Consider the following 22,540-nt stretch of genomic DNA (forward strand, 5'->3'; position numbering starts at 1 on the left):
GCAACTCTCCAGACTGTAACTGTATTGAGCCATGCTGGTTCTACATGAAGAGAGAGACTACAAAGAAAGGAGCTCCACAGTCAAGAACGGAGGCAACTAGAATCTGGCTAAATTGCTGGAGAGATCTCCCACAAGCTAAGATCCAAGCTTGGATTGAGCGTATTCTTATACATATTCCAAAGATAATTGAGCTACAAGGTGGTAATGAGTATATAGAGGGGAGAGATAGGCGTTGTGTAGGAGAGCGGCCAGATTTCGGCTAAATTATTCTTGGCAGGACAAAACTTTTGTGAGGCACCTCCGTAGTGGGCGGGCGAAGAGCAGCCATGGTTGGATGGGCGGCCTGGGATGCGGAACGTCCGGGAGCCGTGCCAGGGGGAGAGTCATGCACCATCACACAGGCGTGCCATCCAACTAGTCTCGCCCGACCTATGAGCTCCCTCCGCTGCCAGTTCCCCTTCGGCGTCTTTTTGTCGACACACTGTGACAGCCGCTGCCATGCCATGTCCGAGACTAGCGTCACAAGCCCCAAGTATGTGCCTGGCCATCGTGGCCATGCCTCTTATCGTCAGCCTGTATGTACAGCAATCCTGAGCCATGCCGCTCGTCTTCACCGATCATAGCATGAACCAGTTGACGCTTTCCATATCCTCATTGTGGAATGTCTCCCACATCAGCGCGTCCCAGTCCTCGGCGTGGCTGTCAGCTGAAATCAGTGAGTCGGAGCCTCCCAGGCCGTTCGAATCAGCGGGCCTGCCACATTGCTCTTGAGCGCCTGCTGCAGCTTCGAGTAGCGGCATGCAAATGTCCGCAGCTCGCTGCGACGCCTTTGCTAGGTATGCAGCTAAGTCCGACTTGTCGACATGCTGCTTTGTTGCGTCAGTCCATGCGGCAACGAGACACAACAAAAGGTAGCCCTTGATGCCCGTTTCGCCAGCTTGCACGCAGCCGAGATACCAATTCGCAGCATCTCTAGCCACACCACTGAGCGGACTCGACATCCAATCGGCCGAATCATCCTCGTCTTGCACCTGCGTGCGCCACTCTGTAACCAGGAATATAGCAGCGTGGAAAGCAAACGAGCGAAAGAAGCCTGCTGTACACCGACACATACGAGCTAGGTCTGTCTCACTCGTAGAGGGAAGACTGCCCGTAGATACTGGCTGTGCCAGCCTCCAGATCTTGAGCGAAGAGTCGATTGTTGCCTTTCGCGAATAAGCAAACATGGGGTCTTTGAGTGCGGACGCGAAGAAGGGGACGTGAAGACTGGTGATGTAGCGCTGCATCACAAAGTCTGTTGCTTGCAGCGCGAATTGCAAAGGCGATGAAGTGGCGTCCGCATAGTAGCCTTGCATTGTGCGACGCATCGTTCTGTATGCGGCTCTCAGCTCTGAATCAATGCGCAATGTCTCGTGGTATGTTCCGCTCGAAGCGATATCGTTCAGGAATTTGAGTATTGCAAGACGGACCGAGACTGTTCTTCGAAGAGCGATCGCGACTGACGTCTGCGTAAAGATGTCGTCCGATCTTGCGATAGGCTCCGCCTCCAACAGCTGCTCATCATCAAAGTTCCCCGGCGGTGCAGTCGTGAATCCATCTTCTGAAAACAGCGGTGGCCCACCAGACACCATGCTCGTCTGCAGCGACAGCTCGAGGATCGTATTCCAGACCCTACGGCGCATTTCCGCCTCCAATACCGACATGCCAGGCAGTTGAGAAGGATCCTTGTGCAGGCCTATATACACTGCTGCACGATACACTGCACCAACCGAAATCCAGACGAGCTCACAGCCCACGTCAACAAATTCGCGCGCAATGATGAGGAGAACATTGCTTTGCAGATACTGGATACCCAGCTGCGACTTGAACATGGGTGAGGACAGCCATGTTTGTGCTTCGTACACCCAGCGCATTGCTTCAGGACGCAACGACATGTTCTCATCGTATGCCGTGGCACCTATTGCTAGAACCAGCTTGAGCATGACTACAAAGGCCATGTCAGGTTCAGTGTCATTGTTCCATATGCTCTCATACATGCGCTGAAAGCTTGGAACGTGCAAGACACGGTATACCGTCTCCATTGTCCGAAGGTATGCGGCAACAAGCTCGTCACAGACTGGTTTTGGCGGTAGGTCTCTAGTCGGCGGAGTCGGCCAAGTTGGAGAGCGCCGTGTTTTGATGACCCGAGCCAATGCTTTAGCTCGATGTACCGTAACGACAACATTCGAGTATTCGCTTCGCATACAAGGCTCCATGCTCTCGATGATCTCACGAAACTACACAGCATTGTTAGTGATGAAACCGGCTTTAATCTGGGAGACAAGGGGGTCGCACCATGACGATACCATTCATCCAATGGCTTTGCCCAAATACACGGTTCTTGTGCGCGACACTCCGAGAGATAGCCACACCACTAGGTGTCCGGGCATCCTCGAGAACATCTAAGGTACATGCGAAACTGCTAATTGTTTGCACCGAACGTGTGGACACTGGGGTAGAAGCAGCTGGAGAGTAAACTGAGCTGGCAGCACCGGAAGCTTGGGAAAGTTTGTCTTCAAGCTCCGTGATTCGATTTCGCAGGGTCTCCAGCTCCAAAGCAGAGTGTTGACTGTCGTTAGTTTGAGGAGTTGCGAAAGACGAGACTACTCCACCAGTGTCCTCTGAGTGGATACTAGATGCATTTGTTGGACCCTTCTTATCGCGCCGTGGTTGAATGGGTGCAATAGGGTGTGCCCCTAGTCTTTGCTCGGATGGTACCTGGGTCTCATACACACAAGCCTCCGTCTTTGATCTTATACAGTTGCTGCATGGCGTCTCTCGATTACATCGTATTTTTCTTTTGCGGCAGAGGGCACAGGAGCTAGATACGGTTAGCGCTGGAGATAAGTGGTCATGGAGATATGCCCGCCTTACACAGATGCCCGATTCCGTGTACGAGTTGCTTTAATCATGGCTCTCACACAATCCTCTGATTGTGACTCAGTTTGGGTTGAGCATTTCGGGGCGCCGAAAGAAAGGACGGGAGTTGAGTAAAGATCGCGAACGGAGATAAGTTTGCAGTCGGCGGATGCCTGATTCTCTCGCCGCTCGGTGTTGTTGGCCAATCGCATTGCGCCCGACTTTCTTATCCCCGAACAAACGCATACCAACTGCCTCGCAGTCCGTGATACTACAGACAGTCTGATGGTGATATATAAACGACGCGAGCTGGACACGATGGCTTCCATCATCTTCAAGAACGTGTTGCAAAATCCAATAAGACCAAGCATTCACTCGCGATAGCATACCAAAATGCCTTCTTCACCCACTTCCCAAACACCTCAACCATCTTCAATTCCAACCTCACTGCTCGATCCTGAGAAGCCTCCTTTACCCCTACCTACGACAGTCGAAGATGAAATTAATAGCCTAGGCCCCGCTCCAGACGGTGGCCTCGTAGCCTGGCTCAATGTTTTTGGCGGCTTCTGCATCTTCTTCTCCTGCCTCGGTTTCACATCTTGCTTTGGCGTTTTGCAAGAGTACTATTCCACACACCAACTCAAGGACCACGATATGGACGAGATTGCCTGGATAGGCAGCGTGGCGGCTTTTATCCAGTTTGCAGGCGGTGCAGTGGGTGGCCCAGTATTTGATCGGTTTGGAGTCTGGGTAAGTCAAGGAAAACATGCGAAAACCTGCGAGGCCCTCTGCTTACCAATATGACAGATGCTTCGTCCAGCATCGCTGATCTATGTCTTTGGCCTGATGATGGTCAGTCTGTGCGACAAATACTACCAGTTCATTCTTGCGCAATCCCTGCTCATGGGAGGAAGCGTCGCGCTTCTGCAGTTTCTCGCAATGGGGGTGACAGGCCATTACTTCGATAAGCGACGTGCCGCAGCCATGGGAATCTTAGTTTCCGGGTCTTCGATTGGAGGTGTGGTATTTCCCATCGTTTTGTCCAAACTCCTGAACTCGTCTTCGTTATCCTTTGGATGGTCTATTCGCATCATTGCCTTCATCATCCTCCCCTTTATGCTGTTCGCCTGCATAGTCATCCGTCCACGCTTTCCGCCTCGTAAGACAACCATTTTCATTGGAGCTGCGTGGAAGACGAAGAAGTATGTGTTGCTCGTATCAGCATTCTTCTTTATGATGATGGGTATGTGGACTCCGCTGTTTTACATTCCTACCTACGCGGTTCGTAGGGGAATGAGCCCACTTCTCGCATCCTACCTCCTTGCCGTCCTCAACGGATCCTCGACCTTTGGACGTATCATTCCTGGAGTCCTGGCCGACAAACTGGGCCGAATCAATATGTTTGCCTTTGCAGGTATCTCAACCGGAATTGTGGTGTTCTGCATCAATGAGCCCCGCACCAACGCAGGCATCATCGTCTATTCCGTCTTCTTTGGCTTCGTCTCAGGGACAATCATCTCAGCTGGTTCGGCGGCTCTCTCGGGCTGCACCAACGATCCTCGAAATATCGGCACGTACATGGGCATGGGTATGGGTCTTGCATCATTTGCTGTCTTGGTAGGCCCGCCAATCAATGGTGCGCTACTAGACAAGTACGGTGGGTTTGTACAGGTCTCAGTATTCAGCGGTGTCGTCATCCTGTTTGGGGGTATTCTCGCGCTCAGCAGCAAATTTGCCACTCCTGAAGGAATGTGGAGTAAGGTGTGAGTGAGAGTCAGGGGCTGTTCATTTACTAGGAGGCTCGTAGTGTAGAATGTGTACCCCTTTCTGGGACTTTGGGGATTGGGAGAAAGCAGCTGGGGCGCAGAGGAGAAGTATTAGAAGAATGTAATGCCATATAGTCGCCCTGAAATAAATCAATATTTGCATCATCTGCCATGAAGATGGGTTGGCCCATCAATGGACCGAATATCATAATGCTTCCTTGACTATATTAGCTCTCCATGCCACTGCTCACTGGTGTAACGCCCCAACACCCAAGTACCACTCCAGTGCTCAGCTATGTGCTTGCATCTCGCCACGACGCTGGCAAGTATACACTTGTTCTTTAATATAACCCATGTCTTTGCTAAACAGTAAATTTGGCGAGGTTAAGGGTCGTGAAGTGGTTTATGCGGGGATAGGCTCGTAGGTGTTGTGGGCGTCGCGGTTGGAGAAGAGGTAGTAGATGATCATGCCGACAACAGGGAAAAGGAACACGACGAGCGCCCAGATGACCTTGTTCGTTACGGGGCGGTTCGACTTGAAGATCTCAACTGTAGTGCAGACGCGTCAGCTTTATTCTAGCGGTTGGGCGGTTCATGCCCCAAAGACGGCACGGAAAGTGGTGTGAGAAGGGAACGTACTCCACGCAATGATGTCGAGAACGAGAACAATGAATCCGACGATGCCTCCTCCAGTGCCAGCCTGCCACGGTTCTGCGCCCTGCGCTGTTATGGGAGCAGCCTCCGCCATCATGAACATGGAGAGCTGGAGAAGCAGGGAAAGGACAAAGTTGAACATGATGCCGGTATTTGGTGAGCTTGAGGCTGAATAGAATATAATGCGGGTTCTGATACGTCTGTGAGAGGAGAAGGAAGATGCGAATGCTCTGGCGACAGCTGCTGCCTTGAGTTGTATATCAAGACATGACGTGGGGGCTGGGCTGGGCTCGACCGTTTGATGTTTCGCACGGACGTACGTCACAGGAAATTCCGTCTGCATCACGCGACACTTGCAACCAGGCTGCGCCTGCATCGCTCCGCGGAACCTTGTGTAGACCTCGCATTAGTTGTGGTCGCATTTTCCAGCTGGATTTTGGCACCTTGTCTAAGTGTGTTGCGCTATCGTGTTCATCTGGAGGCTAAGATGGTAACAAACCAACAGCGCGTGCGAGACGCGTCCACCGCATCTTGACACCATCAAAAGCAACCATTCTTTCCAGCTCTGCGCTCGATGACTAACTGTACCTATAGTTGAATGTGATTAAGCATCTAGCGTACCCAGATTTCAAACCTGCCAACAATGAAGCAGCATGAGCCGGAAACTCACCCGTTCGCTTGCGCCTGAAACCATGCGTCTATGCTGCCATAAATCAGCCCCAGCACGTGACGGCTATTCCAAGAACATTTACAAGTCCGCTGCAAAGCCGTCAGTATCATTCATGTTAGGCCTGCGGACATTCCAGGAAGATACCAAATACATACCACCAGAACAATGATGATACTCCGCTGACTATTACAGTACGACTCGAATTTTGAAATGGATAAAGACTGCCTGAGTAAAATTCCGATCGACTAATTCCAACATATCAATTCGCCCTCTTGTCCTTACACTGGTGGTCGTGCAGGCCTTGGGTACTTACCAGCAAGGAAGAGAAACAAAAACGAAACAAGCAACGCGCAAGTCGACATCGCCCATTCAAATCCAACAACATAAAAGTCCCATAAAAGACTTCCTTTCACATACGACCATAGGAAACTGAATTTTGCTTCTCCCGTGCGATCCGTCAAAACTCACGGTGCCACGTTCGGGTATATTTGGTGGTGTTGCCTCTCGTATACTGTTTACGGAAATCACGACTCTGTCGCAGCGTCCCCCCACCAGTACAGCCCCCAACAACCATTAACAGTTACTCTTCATTCCTGATCTAGTTACTAAGTTTCATCAGAGCGCGCTGTTTTAACGGTCGCTGTCTTAAAATGGGCTGCTGCCAACGAAGGGGCGTTAAGCCCCTTCCCTTCACGCTGTCTCTTCTCAACACAATTACTGCGCATTCTTGTTAGATTTTACTCCTCAATATGGCACCTAGAAAGAGAAACAAAGTCGACCTTGAGTACTTACGCTCTCTTGCGCAGCAAGAAAAAGAGCCTACTCTGCCGACAAAAGACGATATTAAAGCCACAATGATCCCCTCTAGTTACAAGCAATATGAGTACACTATGGCTCTCTGGTCAGAGTGAGTCAATAACTCTGAAAGTACTACAGGTTTTTCCTAACAGCTTAGGTTTACTGAATCCATCCTCAATGAACCAGCCAAACCTACGTTCGAAGAAGCACCAACTGTGTATCGCCTTCAGTTATTTCTTCGCTGGTTTGCCGAAACGAGAACTGGCCAGCTTGAGGAGAATGTTACAGATACGACCGTCCGAAATCGTCTCATGGCGCTCAAACGAGTCATCAGGATATATACTGGTTACAAGTATAATCCGGCAGAGAACAAAGCATTTGACAATTATATCGCAAATGACCTCGTACTCAGTAAAAAGGTAGCTACGTGTGCTTACAACAAGCCTGTGGCTCCCTTAATGGTTGCTGAAGATTTGATACGATTCATCTGGGTGTGCGACGAATATCAGTTTCCGCATCCTCGCGCACGTCTACAGTTAGTCTTCTCCATCATTATCATGACTGTGTTGGGTAGTCGTCCCGGGGAGTTTATCGAATCAGGCTCCTGGAAACACAGTAACGATGGGCTCCAATACGGTGACATAGATCTCATACGATACCAGAATGGCACGTATGTAGGTTTTCTTCTTCATCTGCGATTGCGTAATCGGAAGGGACACCGGAATAACAAGAAACACTCGTAAGCAAGAACTTTCAAGAATCTTATAATCTTAATTCTAAGACAAACAGGCCTGTCATGCTTCTATACGAGGAGGCTACTATGCGTTCTATGTGTCCAGTCACACATTTCCTAGCGCTGGCACTAGCGGACGGAGTGTTTCAAGACTGTACCAGTCTTCAGGAAATCGAAGCAAAGGAGCTTCCAGCAGGTAGCTCGATGTACAAATATCGGTACAAGCCAGAGGCTGTCCTGAAGCCTATCCTGAGGAGCATATGTAACAACGGCACAGTCTCAGATGACATCATCCTTACTTACAATTGTTTCAACAACATGCTTAAGGGGATCGGGCAACGTGCTGGCTATGAAGATAGGCTGAGTGCGTACTGCTTCCGTCGAGCATATGCTAGAGCAGTGGAGAGTAAGTACCATAGTATGCTTCAGTATTTTGTCGCAAGCTGATGGAGTAATAGGAACGGCAACTCCGGCTCAGCGAAGATTGCTCATGGGCCATACCAACGATGACACGGCCATGTATTACATCTCTGGTATGGTTGGGATTGATAGCCAATCAATGGTCCATGGACGCGAGCAAAGAAAGCAGCTTATTGAGGAAAACTATTCCATGATGGCTAAAAGAAACCTTCTGACACCGATGCCTCCTAATTCTCAATTGATTGATCGTTCTAACTCACTGAAAGCTCAAGAAGCCAAAAAAGAAGCTCCAACGGTGGCTTTATTGGACCGCACTCCAAAGCAAGAGTATGCTTTTCGAAGACAATCGAGATCAACCGCATATCGCAAACAACGTGAGGCCTTTTTCAAAGGCGAGAGCTTCGATTCTCCGTATGCAACAGCACCAACAGCTTCAACAGAACGATCGAAGAAACCTTTACGTTCCCCATCGCGATATCTGAAAGCATTATGGAAATTCGAACCTGAACGGAAAGCTATCTCAAAGATGCTGTACCCTGGATGCGATGCACTAGTTGAAGATGGAGTCAGCCTTGATGAAGCCTCAAACGTCAAGCTCCCGCTTAAAGATATACTTAAGCCAATGGTGGCTATAGCAAAACCGGAAAAGAAGCGCTACAGTTACGCTTCTGCCTCACCGACTGAAGATAAGCGTTGTAGCGTGTGTGATCTCCAATTCAACAACGACAACAAGAAGTGGGTCCATCGCTCTGCCCCTTGCTACTGTATTGACAAGTATAGATCAAGACCAGATCGCATGAACGAGCACCTACTTCAGTGTGTTCGAAAAAGCTACATAAAAGATGAGCGACAGCATATAACGAATCAATTTGCCCTTATCCACCAATGTGCCTGGAACGACTGCAATTTCAGTTTCCGAGGAAGATCTTGCGGAACAAGCTCTCTCCATATAACCAGGCATCTTCACGATATCAAAACTCACCAATGCCTGTGGGGTAGCTGCCTCGAAGAATTCGAGAGTTATGAAAAGCTTGCTTATCATGTATCAGATAAACATCGAGTCCCTAACGAATAGACCATGCTAACGAGAATGCACTACTGCTATGAGCACGATGGATGGTGTCGATCAGATCAGCAGTGGGTACAGCATCTTGAGCTTCACCATCTGCCAGATCTTAACAACTTCTGTGGACTTATCCAAATGAACGGAGTGGTTATAGTCGCAGCGCATTGCCTGTTATGCTTAGGCGACTGTCATGCGCCATTGCCTGTTCGCTTTCTACAGTTTAACAGCGCTTTCGCTCTACACACACACATGAGAAAGCACCTTGCACAACTAGATGCCCCCCCATCCACCTGTCCACATCCACATTGTCAAAGTATAATTAGGTCCAAGGAGAAGTTCTAGAATCATGCGGAAAGCGTTCATGGTATGCCGCCCTTCGGCCCTCGTCGATCAACTGGGAAGCGCAAGACGCAGGAAGAGCTTGGAGACGACGACACAGATCATACAGCTGATACTTTTCAAGACTCCGCCAGTGGTGGTATTGGTGATACATCATGCAAGATTGCGGCGGGTGATCTTCCAGCGGTAGTTTTGGGGGAGGCAGTGTAGGCCTCGTACGAGTTCCGGCGCTTAAGTTGGCCACACTAACAGCGCGCTAAGTACGTATGGTAGGGATCAAAACTAAGGCGCTTCCGTGGACGGGATACAGAAAACGGGAGATAGTTAACCTAAAAATTACACGAATCGCAGTCAAGTACTTACATATATAAGCACCTAATACGTAGTCTTTCAGAAGGCACACTCACCACATCAAGCATGACCGTGGTAAATGAGAGATCCGCGCGTCGCTGCGCTAAGCTCAAAAAGCGCATAGCCGCAAGAGCCTTTCCAAACACGTCATCCTGCTTATCACATTCTGAATCACCCTGCCCATCACCATCCCCATCACCCACTGTACCATCACGCTCCCCATCGCCCTTAGTTCTACCATCTCTTCTACAACTAGAGCTCGGGCAGCAGGTGCAGCGTGATGCTGAATTTAAGCCGTCGAGGTTGCAACGCCCGCTTCTCTACAACCCCTTACACCAAACGCAAACTTCCAAACGATTTCCGGATGGAGGAGCTCAGCGTCAACTGCTCGAATCACAATTACACAGCACTCTCGAAGAAATCGATGAAGTCGCGCCTTCAACCGACTCCTCCAGACAGCGACTCGAATCGCAAGCGCGCGACATCCTCCGTTCATTAGATCATCTCCCGCCTAGACCATGCCTTTGTCCTTAGCACAAAGATGAAGTCTCTAAATTGGCTAGGGACACATTGACTAGTAACAGGATCGATGACGACATCACCGCAACCGTGGAAAACAGAAGGGAAAACAACAAAACTATACTTAAATTGGTATGATTGCGTTTTAGTTGTTTCAATAAAGCTAATCAGTGCTGCAGGGCTCCTCAAGGGTCTCACATGCATGTTTGCCCGCTACAATTCACCAAGGCCGTTTCAACACTCTACTACGTAAGGCGAATCAACTCTGTCAAATAGCAGAGGCCGATATATACATGTCGATTCGTATCAATGGGTGCTTTTATGTGTACAATTCGGTAAATCCAACCTCACAAATAGCGCTACAGCCTGAGGTCCGCCACCCTTTGTAAAACCCGCACACAGCCGCTAACATCTCACAGGCCCACGAGAAGGTGATCAACGTGTCAGTCACCAGCAGTGTTGGTGTACCAGAACCTAGGGGTCATAGTCGCGAATGAAATGAATATGGGACGTTTGGAAGCCGCAACATATGGGGTGTTCTATCGTGTACCTAAATACCTATATCTATTCTACCATCAGTCTTTAGATGTGCTTCCAAGCTACACGACGTACCTCGGTAGTCCCATGACTCATTACTCAATAAGCTGTTGTAGTCCTCGATTGCTGTAGAAGGGAAGAGCTTTCTGTGAAGCTTTCTAGGAGCTGATGCAGTCTTTTGAAGAAATTTACGCCAGGTTAGAATGATAGTCATGTTATCAAGTGGAAGTATGAGGGCCTACTGAACACGCATAGGGTTGGAGTATCTTAAGAATAAATGGTGAAGCCTAGCTATGTTCTACCCTACTTCCAGCTTGGATGCAGCATGCTAGTGTATGCCTAGCCTAGCTACACAGCCTTTTCTTGGCTACCAAGAACCATCCGGCACACAGGGATGTCATTCCTCCAGCATTCAGCATACGAGTACCGGTACCCGTCAGTTGTCTCCCAAAACCATTGACTGTATTCGTATGGATCTAAGTTTGCCGTTTTTGACTCCGCTGAACGAACAAGCTACAGGGAGATTAATAGTAAAAACACGTGTTAATGTTTGTGGACTCACCAAACATGGCTCATCTCTACCTAGCAGCGTAACGAGAGCGTTGTGGTCTCGAATGCAAAAACATGGGCGATAAATTGAGAATTGCACATTAACCGCAAATTCGAGAGGTAAGGTGTAACAAGCAACAACCTTGGATGGCGCGGGGGATTGTGGTAGGCAAGTTGCGGCACCAAACAGTCCAGCAGAAAGGATTAGGCTCAACATGTTACGATTTTGGAAGCTTAAGATGGTAGCTTTCGCACTCATTATAATCATGCTCACAACTACAATGTGTTCGTATACCCCCCGGCCCCGGTCGGATACAGGCATCCAGGACCTGGATCCGGAACCTGGATCCGGAGCCCGTTCATGGAGGTGGCAGTACACAGCCCCGCAAGCGGTCCAACAGGATCCCGTAAGCCCTGAGCATGTCTATGGTAAGATAACACCTTCGATTCGAAATACCTAGGCGGACACTTCACGTACTGCCCGCGCGCAATTATTATTTAGGGTCTACCAGCGTTAGTTTCGTTCAGAATACAGGCACAGCCTTTCCTTGCGCCTGGAATCCCCCCTCACACAAGTCCCCGCATCTGCTGTTTACTTTGAGCATCAATGATGGCTTCATCCCCCACTGAAAGCGATCCTCCTCCCGCGTATGAATTAGAGAGCACGTCCAGCCCGGACCAGATCCTTTACAACATCAGAAATACCAAGTATAGCTCTGAATTCGTAACAAATGGCCAACCAAGCGAAGAGGATTATCAAGCACACATAAGGCACTTAAAAGACTCATTCATAGAGTGTGGTGCTGTAAGAACTCATAAGACGTACAGCTTCAAGATACATACTAAGAAAGTGTAGGGAGCAGCTCGTCCTACGACTGGCGAAAGCTGTATTGTCAATGTACAGTCAAAGCAGGCTTTTGGCAACATCGAGCAGCTTATATGTGCATATCAAAGATTGCTAGAGACTATCGACCCATTGGACGAGGAGGATATTATCTTTCTTCTTCTAAGTCGATTTTCACGCTCTACCGGAACTAGCGTGTATGTCGAAATTAAAAGACCAAGCGGGGTGCAAATTTTCGATTCAACTATGGTCGAGCCATCGGTAATAAGCCCTATTCTATGTGCAGTCTTTTTATAACACTTGTTAGTACACATCGCCTATTCGAGATTATATGGTCTGCACCCCTAGCGTAGTCACTGCTGAGTTCCACGTACCGCCCTCCAATAACATATCCCCAGAGGTGCTACATGTGTCAGACAATCGGCAGCCATCTACTGCGGAGTTTGGCTGTTCTGTAACCATAAATTTTCCAGAAATGTCCACGGCAGTACCTGTTTCAAATCTAACATCTAGTACTAACGCGGACTGCCATCCTACACATAACTACGATCCATCAGAGAATGACATGCTTCATCCTGTTACTGATTGGGGTTCACTGCCTGCTAAACTACAACCACCGGCCTTTCGTGTACATAGGTGTCACCACCGAGGTATGGAGCGCGGTGGCGAGCAGGAGGCATTTGAGTTGCCTTTCGGATTCCCAGAAGTTATTCAGCATGTCCAGAACATCCCTCACAATGTATGTTTTCACTAGTAAGTCAAGGGTAATACGAAAGCTGACAAGTTATAGTACTACCACATTGGCTTCTATGTTCGAAACAAGACATGTCAGTCTCTGCCCTACAATGAAGGAGGGGTACAGGCATTCGAATGCCATATGCTACCTTCTCAATCTTGCATCTATATTATAGTCACGCGAGAAGGGGACACGCTTGCATACAGTTGCTATCGAGACGAAGAGGTAAGACCTTCCGATATTTTCTGGGATATCACTCATCCTTTGAACAGCTTTGGTCGCAAGCCCATGAGAACCACGAACATTGCACTGGTTGTCCAGGTAATTAGATAGTATTCACCATGTACTGTAGTGTAGTAGGTATTACGTGATTGGATTTAGGCTTAGTATATAGCAAATATCTATCGTAGCGTAGGAAAATCAACCAACTACCGATTGCGGGTCTCAGCCTGTTCCCTATCTTTTTTGTGCTGTGATATCCCATTACTGCCACAGTATATAACCCTGAGTGATTAGTTGGGCTATGCCAAGTATATGCTATACACTCCAGTAATTAAGGCTAGTAATTTTAAGTGTTTGGTACTAGTGTAGTCATTCGTGTTGATTAATACTGTTGTAAGACCCGCGAACATGTTCCCGTTACGAGATACGGGAGTGGGTCGCACAGTCGTGATTTAGTTAACATTAGATTGTAGCAGCAAAGCACAATAAAGTAAAGTAGGCCTAGGAAGTATATAGTGCATGATCCAGACACGCGTACTATAATTTTAAACATCCATCACACTCTTTAGTTGTTTCCTAGCAAAACTCTGAGACGGGGCAACGTGAACCGTCCACATACTGGTATGTATGATCTACTACACCCTTGACAGGCTATCAAATCCTCTAAAACGCAGTGACCTAGAACAACGGTATAAATTACAAAAATTGTCACTACATAAACTGCGAGTAATAGCACGGCCTATTGTCGCAGATGGTAAGTCAAGCTTGGATTTCTAATAAGGCATCACTAACACAACTCTAGAAGATAAGACTCGGAACCAAAATGACACCTTCAGCAACGCTCAAAAGCTCAATACCGTCTGCTGCTAAAAAAATCAGATTCAACACTCCTATAGTTATCGGTGTAACTGTGGCGATTGTTGTCGTGTTAGTAGCACTGCTAAGTTGTATCTTCTGGAGGACACGTCGTCATGTAAAGGCATCAAACAAAATTCGCCATGAAGCCGTTGAAGCCCACTACATGCTGTCCCAGCCACCCAAGTAGTACACCCCTAGTATGAAGGCTCCGAAGAAAAGTGCTACAAAGACAATCCAGCTGAGACTTAGATAAGGAATCAAAACCACTTCCTGGTATAGCCATTGTAAGAAATGCTGTGAAATCAAACGTATCTGTGACCATAGAACCCGGTAAACGAGGAAGCTTTGACCATTACCTCGTAGGTGCCCGAACCCGGTGGTCGCATCCCGCCAAAACACCTTCACAGATTTGTTCCTTTTACATGCTTGTTGTAGTACCCTTTCAATCTCACTATGCTCTCTGTGTACTCTAGTGTCGGTTTCCGCCTGCAAAGACCAAATAAGAGCTCCAGGAGATTGCTGAACATGGCTTGCAAAAGCCAATACTTTACGTGCGGCTAGGATTTGACTCTCGAATCTTACGCGGCATTGAATACTCCCAGATCGAAGCGTAATGGCGGTGACTGTATTTATTGCGGCTCGGGTCGCGGGATCCTGGGGTTCATGTATCCATGACATTGATTCTGACGCTAACTCGGGCGAAGACTTCAACGGTTGGATTTTGTCTTCGGAATATTGGATAACAGGTTTCAAAAGACTTGCTTCCATTAGGATCAGCTTATTGACAGCTGGGATGAATTTGGATTTTCCATGAGGCATTGGATGGACGGATGTTGTGTTGTACATGGTCATGGAACCATGGTGTACGGGTGAAGAAATGGAGGCTCTGACGAAGTCGGCATGTTGTTTATCTGGATCCCACTGAAGAGAGAGAAATAAGTCAGGAGTGGCATTTTTGCTGCGGACATGTGAGTTGTTATCTAAGATGAACTTTTACGACTTCACTTACAATAATTAATTATGTTGAATGGACCCCATATCTGCTGTCACTGTCGAACGGATTATGGTCCCTTTATACCCAAGGCCAGTACAGATAGATCTTTAAACTTGGTTACCACATCAAGTAAAACCCCTAAGTCGTACCATAATCACGAGCCACGCGGCAAGATATCATGTTGTAAACGATGTCTGCCTTGCCAACACCGTACTCAATGGAACGAGAGCCAATAGTTTCTAAGAGCATGGACCTCAAGAGCCAAAAGAGGAGTTATTTTTGGATGTGCAATCAAGATCCTGGTTGATTTTTCAAAGTTTTTATGCGGAACAGCAAGATTGACATGTGGCTGCCGCAATCGAGACTATGGGAACCAATGGATCTGATGGAGTGAGTTTGGTACATGGATTCCTTGAACCCAAGAGAATAAACCAGGATCATTGCAGCAGCAAGGCATTCATGCAAAGGGAATCTGTCGTCATAATTACCTCAAAAAGTCTATTGGCATGTGCAAAGTAGGCTATTTATTGGTGAAAACTCATGGTGCCTCGACCCTCATGTCACAAGACGTCGGTGCTACGGCTGGTGGTGTCATACATTGCATGAATAAATCAGGCAATGGGCTATGGAACTATATTTAGATGATCGATGTGCAGGAAGATAACGTTGCTTGGAAGGCTGAGCATATAAGTAGTGAGCCTCTGTCCCAACTCCTCCTCACCACCGTTCCCATACTCCAAGCTCACTATGAATGCAACCAACGACACCCCACTAGCCTCAATGACTTTTGATCAGCTCCAAGCTCTTGTTAAACCTGTTTGGGAAGATCAAGAAGACGAACCCAAAGACCCTATAGAGGTATGTAAATACATCACTCCATCTAACTATTGTTAATTACTATCTAGGACTTGAACTTCTCATTCGAGGAACCGGCAACCGATATCCAAATAGACAAGAATTTGGCAGAAACTCCCGACAAGATGTCACAGGATCAAACTACCCAATTGTTGAGCACGAATGGCCCAGCGAGAACATTAACAGACATGGAAAATCGAACGATAAACCATGTGGATACAACTTGGTTGCAAAACTGGGAGAATTCGATATGGTACCTATCGACTGCATTGACACCGTTTCCGTCACTGGGGTTTTCAGAAATTTCTGTTCCTATTCATACAGCACCGCTTCCTCAGCCAGCACCATGTCTGGCAATCTCGAAAACCTTGGTTGTATTCGAGGTCACACCAACGCTACTTGTTACATCATCTCCGGCATCCCTTAAATGCAACACGACTACTGTGTCGGCCAGAAATTCGACACTCGATCTCCCTAACGTGCATCCCTTCGCACCGGAACAACCGGTGTGGCGGAACACTATTTCTTAAGCAAGTACATAACAGGCGGAGAAACTTATGGAAACATGTTCAAAATCTCTTATTATTTTCACTTGCATATATCCTGCATATAACTAATGCCTAGATAGAAAAATACACCATGGTGTGGCTGTATATCATCAATACGCCGGCGGCGACATTCTGTGCCTCAGCTGGCACCTCAGCCTACGCAACTATTTTACTCTAAATCTTGTTGTCGGTAGTCTTAGGCAATGCTCTGGGCATCACAGTTTCAGATTCCTTTCTCAAAATGCTAGAAAATGATCTGTGGTGGTGATCAGAAAGTTTCTCCGTCGCCAGAGCGATTGGCAAGATTCGTGATGAGAGGTTAGCGCAACGAGCCCAGCTTTGTCATCTGTAATGTATGTTCACGTGACTCTTCTCTCAGTCAGTCATGTGACCCTTGCTTCTGGTACTTTCTATTAGTCTTTGTTCTATTATTAGCGTGAACGCGAGTAACGTCCACAACTGGGACATACACTCAGTGAGGAAGCTGTGATGTATACTACAGCAACCATGGATCCCGCCAGTCAGGCACTAGCTTTAGAATTGCCTCCCAACGTGCGCAAGAGCATCTCTGCTCGAGCTAGACATGGTAACGTTCCTCGTACTACTGTTCATTATCGGCATCGAGGTCGACCCTCGAAGAAGGCCGCAGCTGAGAGACAGCAATACCTGAGTCCTGCTGAGGAGAAAGCGCTTGTTGATTTCCTGCTACGAATGAGTGCCAGTGGATCCCCTATCCGCATCAAGTACATACCCTCTCTCGCCTTCTGCATCGCCCGCCGACGAGTATCGAATCGGCCCGCCGGCCCGCCACACAAGAACTGGCCTCAAGACTTCCGCCGCCGTCACCCCGAGATCAAGTCGAGGAACAACAAAGCAATGGATTGGGAGCGCCACGATAACAACATATATGATAAAGTCGTACACTGGTTCGAGATAATCGAGAAGGAACTTCGTAGACCAGATGTCTTGCCAGAGAATGTCTACAATATGGATGAGACAGGAGTCATGCTGAGCATGCTTGGCACTGTCAAAGTCCTTGTAGGTAAGGATGACCGACGAGACTATAGAGGTGCGGGCGTTAAGCGGACGATGGTGACCGCCATCGAATGCGTGTCAGCAAGTGGTGAGTCGCTGAACCCAATGATCATCTGGCCAGCCTCTACCCACAGGAGCAACTGGACGACGTATCCTACCCCTGGATGGTTCTACAGCCTATCTGAGTCAGGTTACAACGACTCCTTTATTAGCCTTGAGTGGATAAAGCAAGTATTCGATCCCCAGACTAAGGCTCGAGCTAATCAGAAGCCGCGCCTACTAATTTGCGATGGCTTCGGTACGCATGAAACTCTGGAAGTTCTTGAGTTCTGTTTCGAAAACAACATTACCTTGTGCAGACTGCCCTCTCATACCTCTCACAAGCTACAGCCATGTGATGTGTCAGTGTTTGGCCCACTAAAGACTGCATATCGAGATCAGGTGGAGCGACTTTACCGTGGAGGCCTGACAAATATTAGGAAAGAGCACTTCACTACTATATACAGCCCGGCGAGAGAAAAGGCGATGACTAAGAAGAATGTACTTGCAGGCTGGGCTAAGGCCGGACTGTTTCCGTTCAATCCAGCAAGGGTCCTTCGTGATTTAACAAAGCCAGACGCTCCCCCAACTGTTGCAAACCCTAGCGGAGATAGAGATGTGGGGGACGATATAATCCAGACGCCAGTAACGCCCGTCTCCACAGAGGCCCTGACGGGTTTGCTAAATCAGATCAAGCATAGTTCTTGTGATGGTAACGAGCAAGGCAAAGCTCGTCACAAGAGACTCGTTCAAAAGCTTGCGAATGCCGCCCAGCGATCGTTTGCCCGACAAGCACTAGATCAGAATTACATCGGAATCCTCAAAGATGCGAACAATGAAGCCAAGACTCGCCGTAAGACAAAGTCTGAAATTCTTCAAAAAGTCGAAAAGGATGGAAACGGGAGGGTGGTGAGCTATGAATATCTTGAGATGGTTCGGGCCGACCGTGCGAGGAAGAAAGCGGCTAAAGAGGCTAAAGAAGCCCAAGGCAAAGGAAAGCGTGGTCGACCAAAGGCAGCTGTAGAGGCAGATCAAGGCCAAGCAAATAGGGGGAGGCGTAGTAGGAAGCGAGAAACCACGGTGGTAGAAGTGCACAGCCTAGATGGTGCAGAACGGGATGCGCCAGAAATCCAAACACCAGTCGATCCAATGCTGGAATCCTGGAGAGCGCCCGAGGCCCGGATGTGGTGATAGGAGGTGGAATACATAGATAGCATCATTCGTACTATAGAAGGGTCATAATTAGGCGTAAAGTCGTTTTATGTATTTGCTGTCGCTTGGCTTACTTTGGTATCTGCTGACCGTCGTACTTTGACCTTGTGGGTTATCATTATCACCGTGATGCTTATCTGGTAAGCTCAGGACGTCAGGTGACTTATCATTCTAAGCTTACCTCTATCCAGCTGATGCCGTTGCTCTACTAAGAAACGATACCTCGGTACTATGCTCGTATCGGCCGTCCTCCGGCCAATAATTATTTAGAGTTTTCTTTCTAGTTAATTAGTTCGTTTTACTTCTCCGCGAAGGTTCGTCCCTCCGTGACGGATATTGGATGAGTCAGCACTAATCACATTTAGCTACAGTATTATGAGACTTGCCGACGGGATGCTGCTTTGCTCGGCGAATTAGCCACCTAGTTGAAACACAGCACGTGCTGCCCGACACACATATGGGCGGCAGGAGGATGCGCTCTACTGAACACGCACTGCATGCCGTCACAAGCAGGATCTACCAGGCATGGAACAAAGGCGACGGCCAGGTAGCTAGTCTTCTACTGCTCGATGTCTCAGGCGCCTTCGACAACGTCTCGCACCCCCGACTGCTCCACAATCTGCGGAAGCGAAAGGTAGATGAGAGGACAGTTAAGTGGATTGCAAGCTTTCTTAGCAATAGACACACTAGAATCGCAGTAGATGGCTTCACATCACAAGAGTACGCAATCAACACGGGCATACCGCAGGGCTCGCCACTCTCGCCTATTCTCTATCTTTTCTACAACGCCGATCTCATAGACGAGTGCAATAGAGAAGCCAGCGCAACGTCTACAGGATACATAGACGACGTAGCCATCCTCGCATGGGGCAACACAGCAGCAGATACATGCAGCACACTAAGTCGCGTGCTCGAGAAAGCACAGCGATGGGCCATCACCCACGCCTCGGTCTTCGCACCAGACAAGTTTCAGCTGACTCACTTCACACGCTCACGTACACGCATCAACAGAAGCAGGGCAGTGCAGACTAGCTGGGGCGAGGTGACGCCTAAGCCAACATGTAAGTATCTAGGCCTTACCATAGACTCGAAGCTGCAGTGGAAAGAACAAGTAGAAGAGATCAGACGTAAGGCGACAAAGACGGTTAGCGCGCTCAGCTGCCTAGGAGGCTCGACCTGGGGCATCACGCTCACAGACATGAGGAAGCTGTACGAGGCCACAGCGCTGCCACAGATGATGTATGCCTGCTCCATCTGGTCGAACGCCAGCGTTAAGGACAAAATATACACGAAGAAGACACTCAACACCCTGCAAAGTATACAAGCGAGAGCAGCAAGAGCCATATGCGGAGCATACAAAGCCACATCTAGAGCAGCTCTTGATATCGAAGCACACCTCCTACCAATCGAGCAGCAGATATCGAAGCACAACGCCGACGTTATTACTCGACTTCTCTCAAGCAAACACATGGTATATATCTCAAATCTTAAGGTCAGTAGGACACAACACGCCAGCGTAAGTATACGCCGCATTAGACACATCGACTCCTGGCAGAAGATATACGACAATATGAAGGATCAGTGTAGACAGGATATCGAGACACAGGAACCAATCCCACCCTTTATCATCCCACCCTGGCGACACGGCCCAAAGACCCACATAGACAAGAGCGCCGACAAAGCACGCAGTCGACACGACAGAGAACATGAGAAGGACCAGAGCCTTAGTATCTACACTGACGGCAGTGGCAAAGATGGCGAGATTGGTGCTGCAGCAGTATGCCCACTCACACAGCAAACCCGCACAGTACACATGGGGCCAGGCACAGTCTCGACAGTCTACGCTGCCGAGCTACAAGGTATCAGCCTCGCACTGCAAATAACACAAGAGTACGTAGAGCGAGGAGGTGAAAGGCGGAAGATAGCCATCTACACAGACAACCAGGCAGCCATCTGGTCCGTGGCCAAGGCTGAGGGCCGATCAGGAGCATACATTCTCGCAGATATCGCAGAACGAGTGAAGACGCTCCAGGATATAGGCCGGCAAGTAACAATAAGGTGGATCCCAGCCCACACCGGCATCCCAGGAAACGAAGCCGTCGACAGGGCCGCCAAAGAGGCCACAGGATGGAGAGAGGACGGCCGCAGACACCCGCCAGCAGATGCGCCGCCCAGGCTCTATCGAATCAGATCAACCGTCAGACGCTGGTGCAGGATCCAAACAGAGCGAGCATGGATAGTCAAGTGGCGAGCAGAGGCCAAAGGCCGAGCAACTTACAGACACACACCGTTGCCTACTAAGAAAATACGACAGAGCGCGCTGCTGGTACAGCTGCGCACCGAGAAGATAGGCCTGCGCGACTTTCTCTTCACCCAAAGAGTGCCAGGTGTTACCAGCTCCCGCTGCCAGTGCGGAGAGAGACGACAGACTGTCGCCCACATCCTGCTCCACTGCAGGAGGCTCAAGGACCTCCGGAACCAGGTATTCGACAACCTCCGTGGACGACACAACCTTCAGGCTATCCTAAGTAAGCCACAGCTAGCCACTAAAGCTATCCAGTTTATAGAACAAGCGCAGATCCTTGGGCATGTTAGGATCGAAGACACGTAGACGACAGCCGAGCGCTGGGGGGAGACTGTAGGTATCGCGGCCGCAAAATACGAGGCAGCACGCCTCTACGAGCCTATAAGCACAGCACACTACTAGTAGAACCATTATCTAGATGAGGTGGCAGCCAGATTGTAGATAGCGGCGGAGGGGAAACGGCAGGCCTCTAGGAACAGCTGGCTCCCATAAGGGAGTGACGTGGGGCGGCGCGGATTAACGTCCGCGCGGCGTCGGCTGTTGGCTACGCCAGCCATGCCGGGCATAGCTGCGGAGAAAACGCGGCTGAAACCGAGTAGGACTCAATCAATCAATCAAATCATCTCAACAAACTTCGCAACGGAGAAACATTCGCATCACCACCACATATCGATATTAGGTATTCTAGGACGCGAGACTTGAAACCTCACACCTAAAGCTACTCCGTATACCTCCAACATACAGATTCAGATTAAAATGATCGCTTAGGCTAAGGTGATAGGCTAAGGCATGAAATGTCGCCGTCAGGACATTAGTCGCTTCTGGCCGCGACACTGCGTATTTTTATATTTTGGTGTGGCTATTACAAATGTTTAACGTCAATAAAGTATTCAGAAACGATATTCTATTATTAAATCGTGTTTCCTGCTTTTTACAGACTGATTTTACAGGTTCTGTTCTATTGCACTAGTTGTTCCGCTGCAATAGGATGTACGTTACGAAGTATTGTGACATTGCTTTGGTAGGGAGACTGCGCCGCTCGGTGGTGAATGAAACACGTTAATCCGAACTATAGAGCACCAACGCTAGCGTCATGTTTCCCTCCTAATCTGCGCCCTCTCTACTTTCACTGTATTGCGTTCTAGTGATGGCAGCATGGTTCCTTCAAAAGTTAAAAATCAGAACTTACAGAGTCACGATATACGTACATTGTTAAAGCAAACCTTTAAATTTATTAGTAAGGTTATTAAATCTAAACAGATAACGTATTCCACCACCGAGAGTGCCACCCCACCGAGTGTGCCACTTTTTCTTGGCATCGCGAACATCACATATGAAAACTTGAATTACTCTACACTAGCTATAGATGCTTCGTACGACTCACTTGCATCTAACATAGAATCTTCTTCTACATCTTTTTGGCACGTACGGGCGTTATGGCCCACTCTCCCACAGATTCCACAGTGCCGTTGACCTGGCTGGGCCTTTTCTTGACTACCCCCACCACGCGCTTTCTTTGATATTATACGACTAGTAGAAGCACTTTCAGCTGCCTGCGATGCTCCTGCACCAAATTCTAGTGTCCCGCCTGT

General features: G+C 48.6%; 8 protein-coding genes across 8 annotated transcripts; 5 read left to right on the forward strand and 3 right to left on the reverse strand.

Annotated features, from left to right (window-relative positions):
• Positions 1–617: 617 nt before the first annotated feature.
• Positions 618–3,110, reverse strand: SETTUDRAFT_31384 (uncharacterized protein; the record flags this gene model as incomplete). Its single annotated transcript, XM_008026860.1, has 3 exons — positions 618–2,276; positions 2,335–2,860; positions 2,914–3,110. The coding sequence occupies 3 exons, from the start codon at positions 3,108–3,110 to the stop codon at positions 618–620; spliced, it is 2,382 nt and encodes a 793-aa protein (XP_008025051.1).
• Positions 3,111–3,133: 23 nt separating this feature from the next.
• Positions 3,134–4,665, forward strand: SETTUDRAFT_135666 (uncharacterized protein; the record flags this gene model as incomplete). The annotated part of the gene is made up of 2 exons (XM_008027410.1): positions 3,134–3,648; positions 3,706–4,665. The coding sequence occupies exons 1-2, from the start codon at positions 3,292–3,294 to the stop codon at positions 4,663–4,665; spliced, it is 1,317 nt and encodes a 438-aa protein (XP_008025601.1). The 5' UTR covers positions 3,134–3,291.
• SETTUDRAFT_163123 (uncharacterized protein) lies at positions 4,666–5,577 on the reverse strand. The gene is made up of 2 exons (XM_008027411.1): positions 5,304–5,577; positions 4,666–5,213 (listed from the first exon to the last, which is right to left on the reverse strand). The coding sequence occupies exons 1-2, from the start codon at positions 5,458–5,460 to the stop codon at positions 5,068–5,070; spliced, it is 303 nt and encodes a 100-aa protein (XP_008025602.1). The 5' UTR covers positions 5,461–5,577; the 3' UTR covers positions 4,666–5,067.
• Positions 5,578–6,737: 1,160 nt separating this feature from the next.
• SETTUDRAFT_153843 (uncharacterized protein) lies at positions 6,738–9,347 on the forward strand (the record flags this gene model as incomplete). Its single annotated transcript, XM_008027412.1, has 5 exons — positions 6,738–6,895; positions 7,361–7,525; positions 7,576–7,925; positions 7,978–8,674; positions 9,233–9,347. 5 exons carry the CDS (start codon positions 6,738–6,740, stop codon positions 9,345–9,347), a joined length of 1,485 nt encoding a protein of 494 aa, XP_008025603.1.
• Positions 9,348–11,910: 2,563 nt separating this feature from the next.
• Positions 11,911–13,261, forward strand: SETTUDRAFT_31388 (uncharacterized protein; the record flags this gene model as incomplete). Its single annotated transcript, XM_008026861.1, has 7 exons — positions 11,911–12,105; positions 12,157–12,405; positions 12,452–12,883; positions 12,935–13,000; positions 13,056–13,105; positions 13,153–13,201; positions 13,241–13,261. 7 exons carry the CDS (start codon positions 11,911–11,913, stop codon positions 13,259–13,261), a joined length of 1,062 nt encoding a protein of 353 aa, XP_008025052.1.
• An 858-nt stretch (positions 13,262–14,119) lies between these two features.
• SETTUDRAFT_31389 (uncharacterized protein) lies at positions 14,120–14,806 on the reverse strand (the record flags this gene model as incomplete). Its single annotated transcript, XM_008026862.1, has 1 exon — positions 14,120–14,806. One exon carries the CDS (start codon positions 14,804–14,806, stop codon positions 14,120–14,122), a length of 687 nt encoding a protein of 228 aa, XP_008025053.1.
• An 895-nt stretch (positions 14,807–15,701) lies between these two features.
• SETTUDRAFT_31390 (uncharacterized protein) lies at positions 15,702–16,236 on the forward strand (the record flags this gene model as incomplete). The annotated part of the gene is made up of 3 exons (XM_008026863.1): positions 15,702–15,812; positions 15,860–16,062; positions 16,134–16,236. The coding sequence occupies 3 exons, from the start codon at positions 15,702–15,704 to the stop codon at positions 16,234–16,236; spliced, it is 417 nt and encodes a 138-aa protein (XP_008025054.1).
• Positions 16,237–16,864: 628 nt separating this feature from the next.
• Positions 16,865–18,028, forward strand: SETTUDRAFT_70252 (uncharacterized protein; the record flags this gene model as incomplete). Its single annotated transcript, XM_008026975.1, has 3 exons — positions 16,865–16,943; positions 17,142–17,480; positions 17,583–18,028. Coding segments are annotated over 3 exons (864 nt in total), but the record flags the coding sequence as incomplete, so codon positions are not given.
• Between the last annotated feature and the right edge of the window lie 4,512 nt (positions 18,029–22,540).

Source organism: Exserohilum turcica (genome assembly GCF_000359705.1).
Source record: "Exserohilum turcica Et28A unplaced genomic scaffold SETTUscaffold_2, whole genome shotgun sequence".
NCBI classification, from domain to species: Eukaryota; Fungi; Ascomycota; class Dothideomycetes; order Pleosporales; family Pleosporaceae; genus Exserohilum; species Exserohilum turcicum.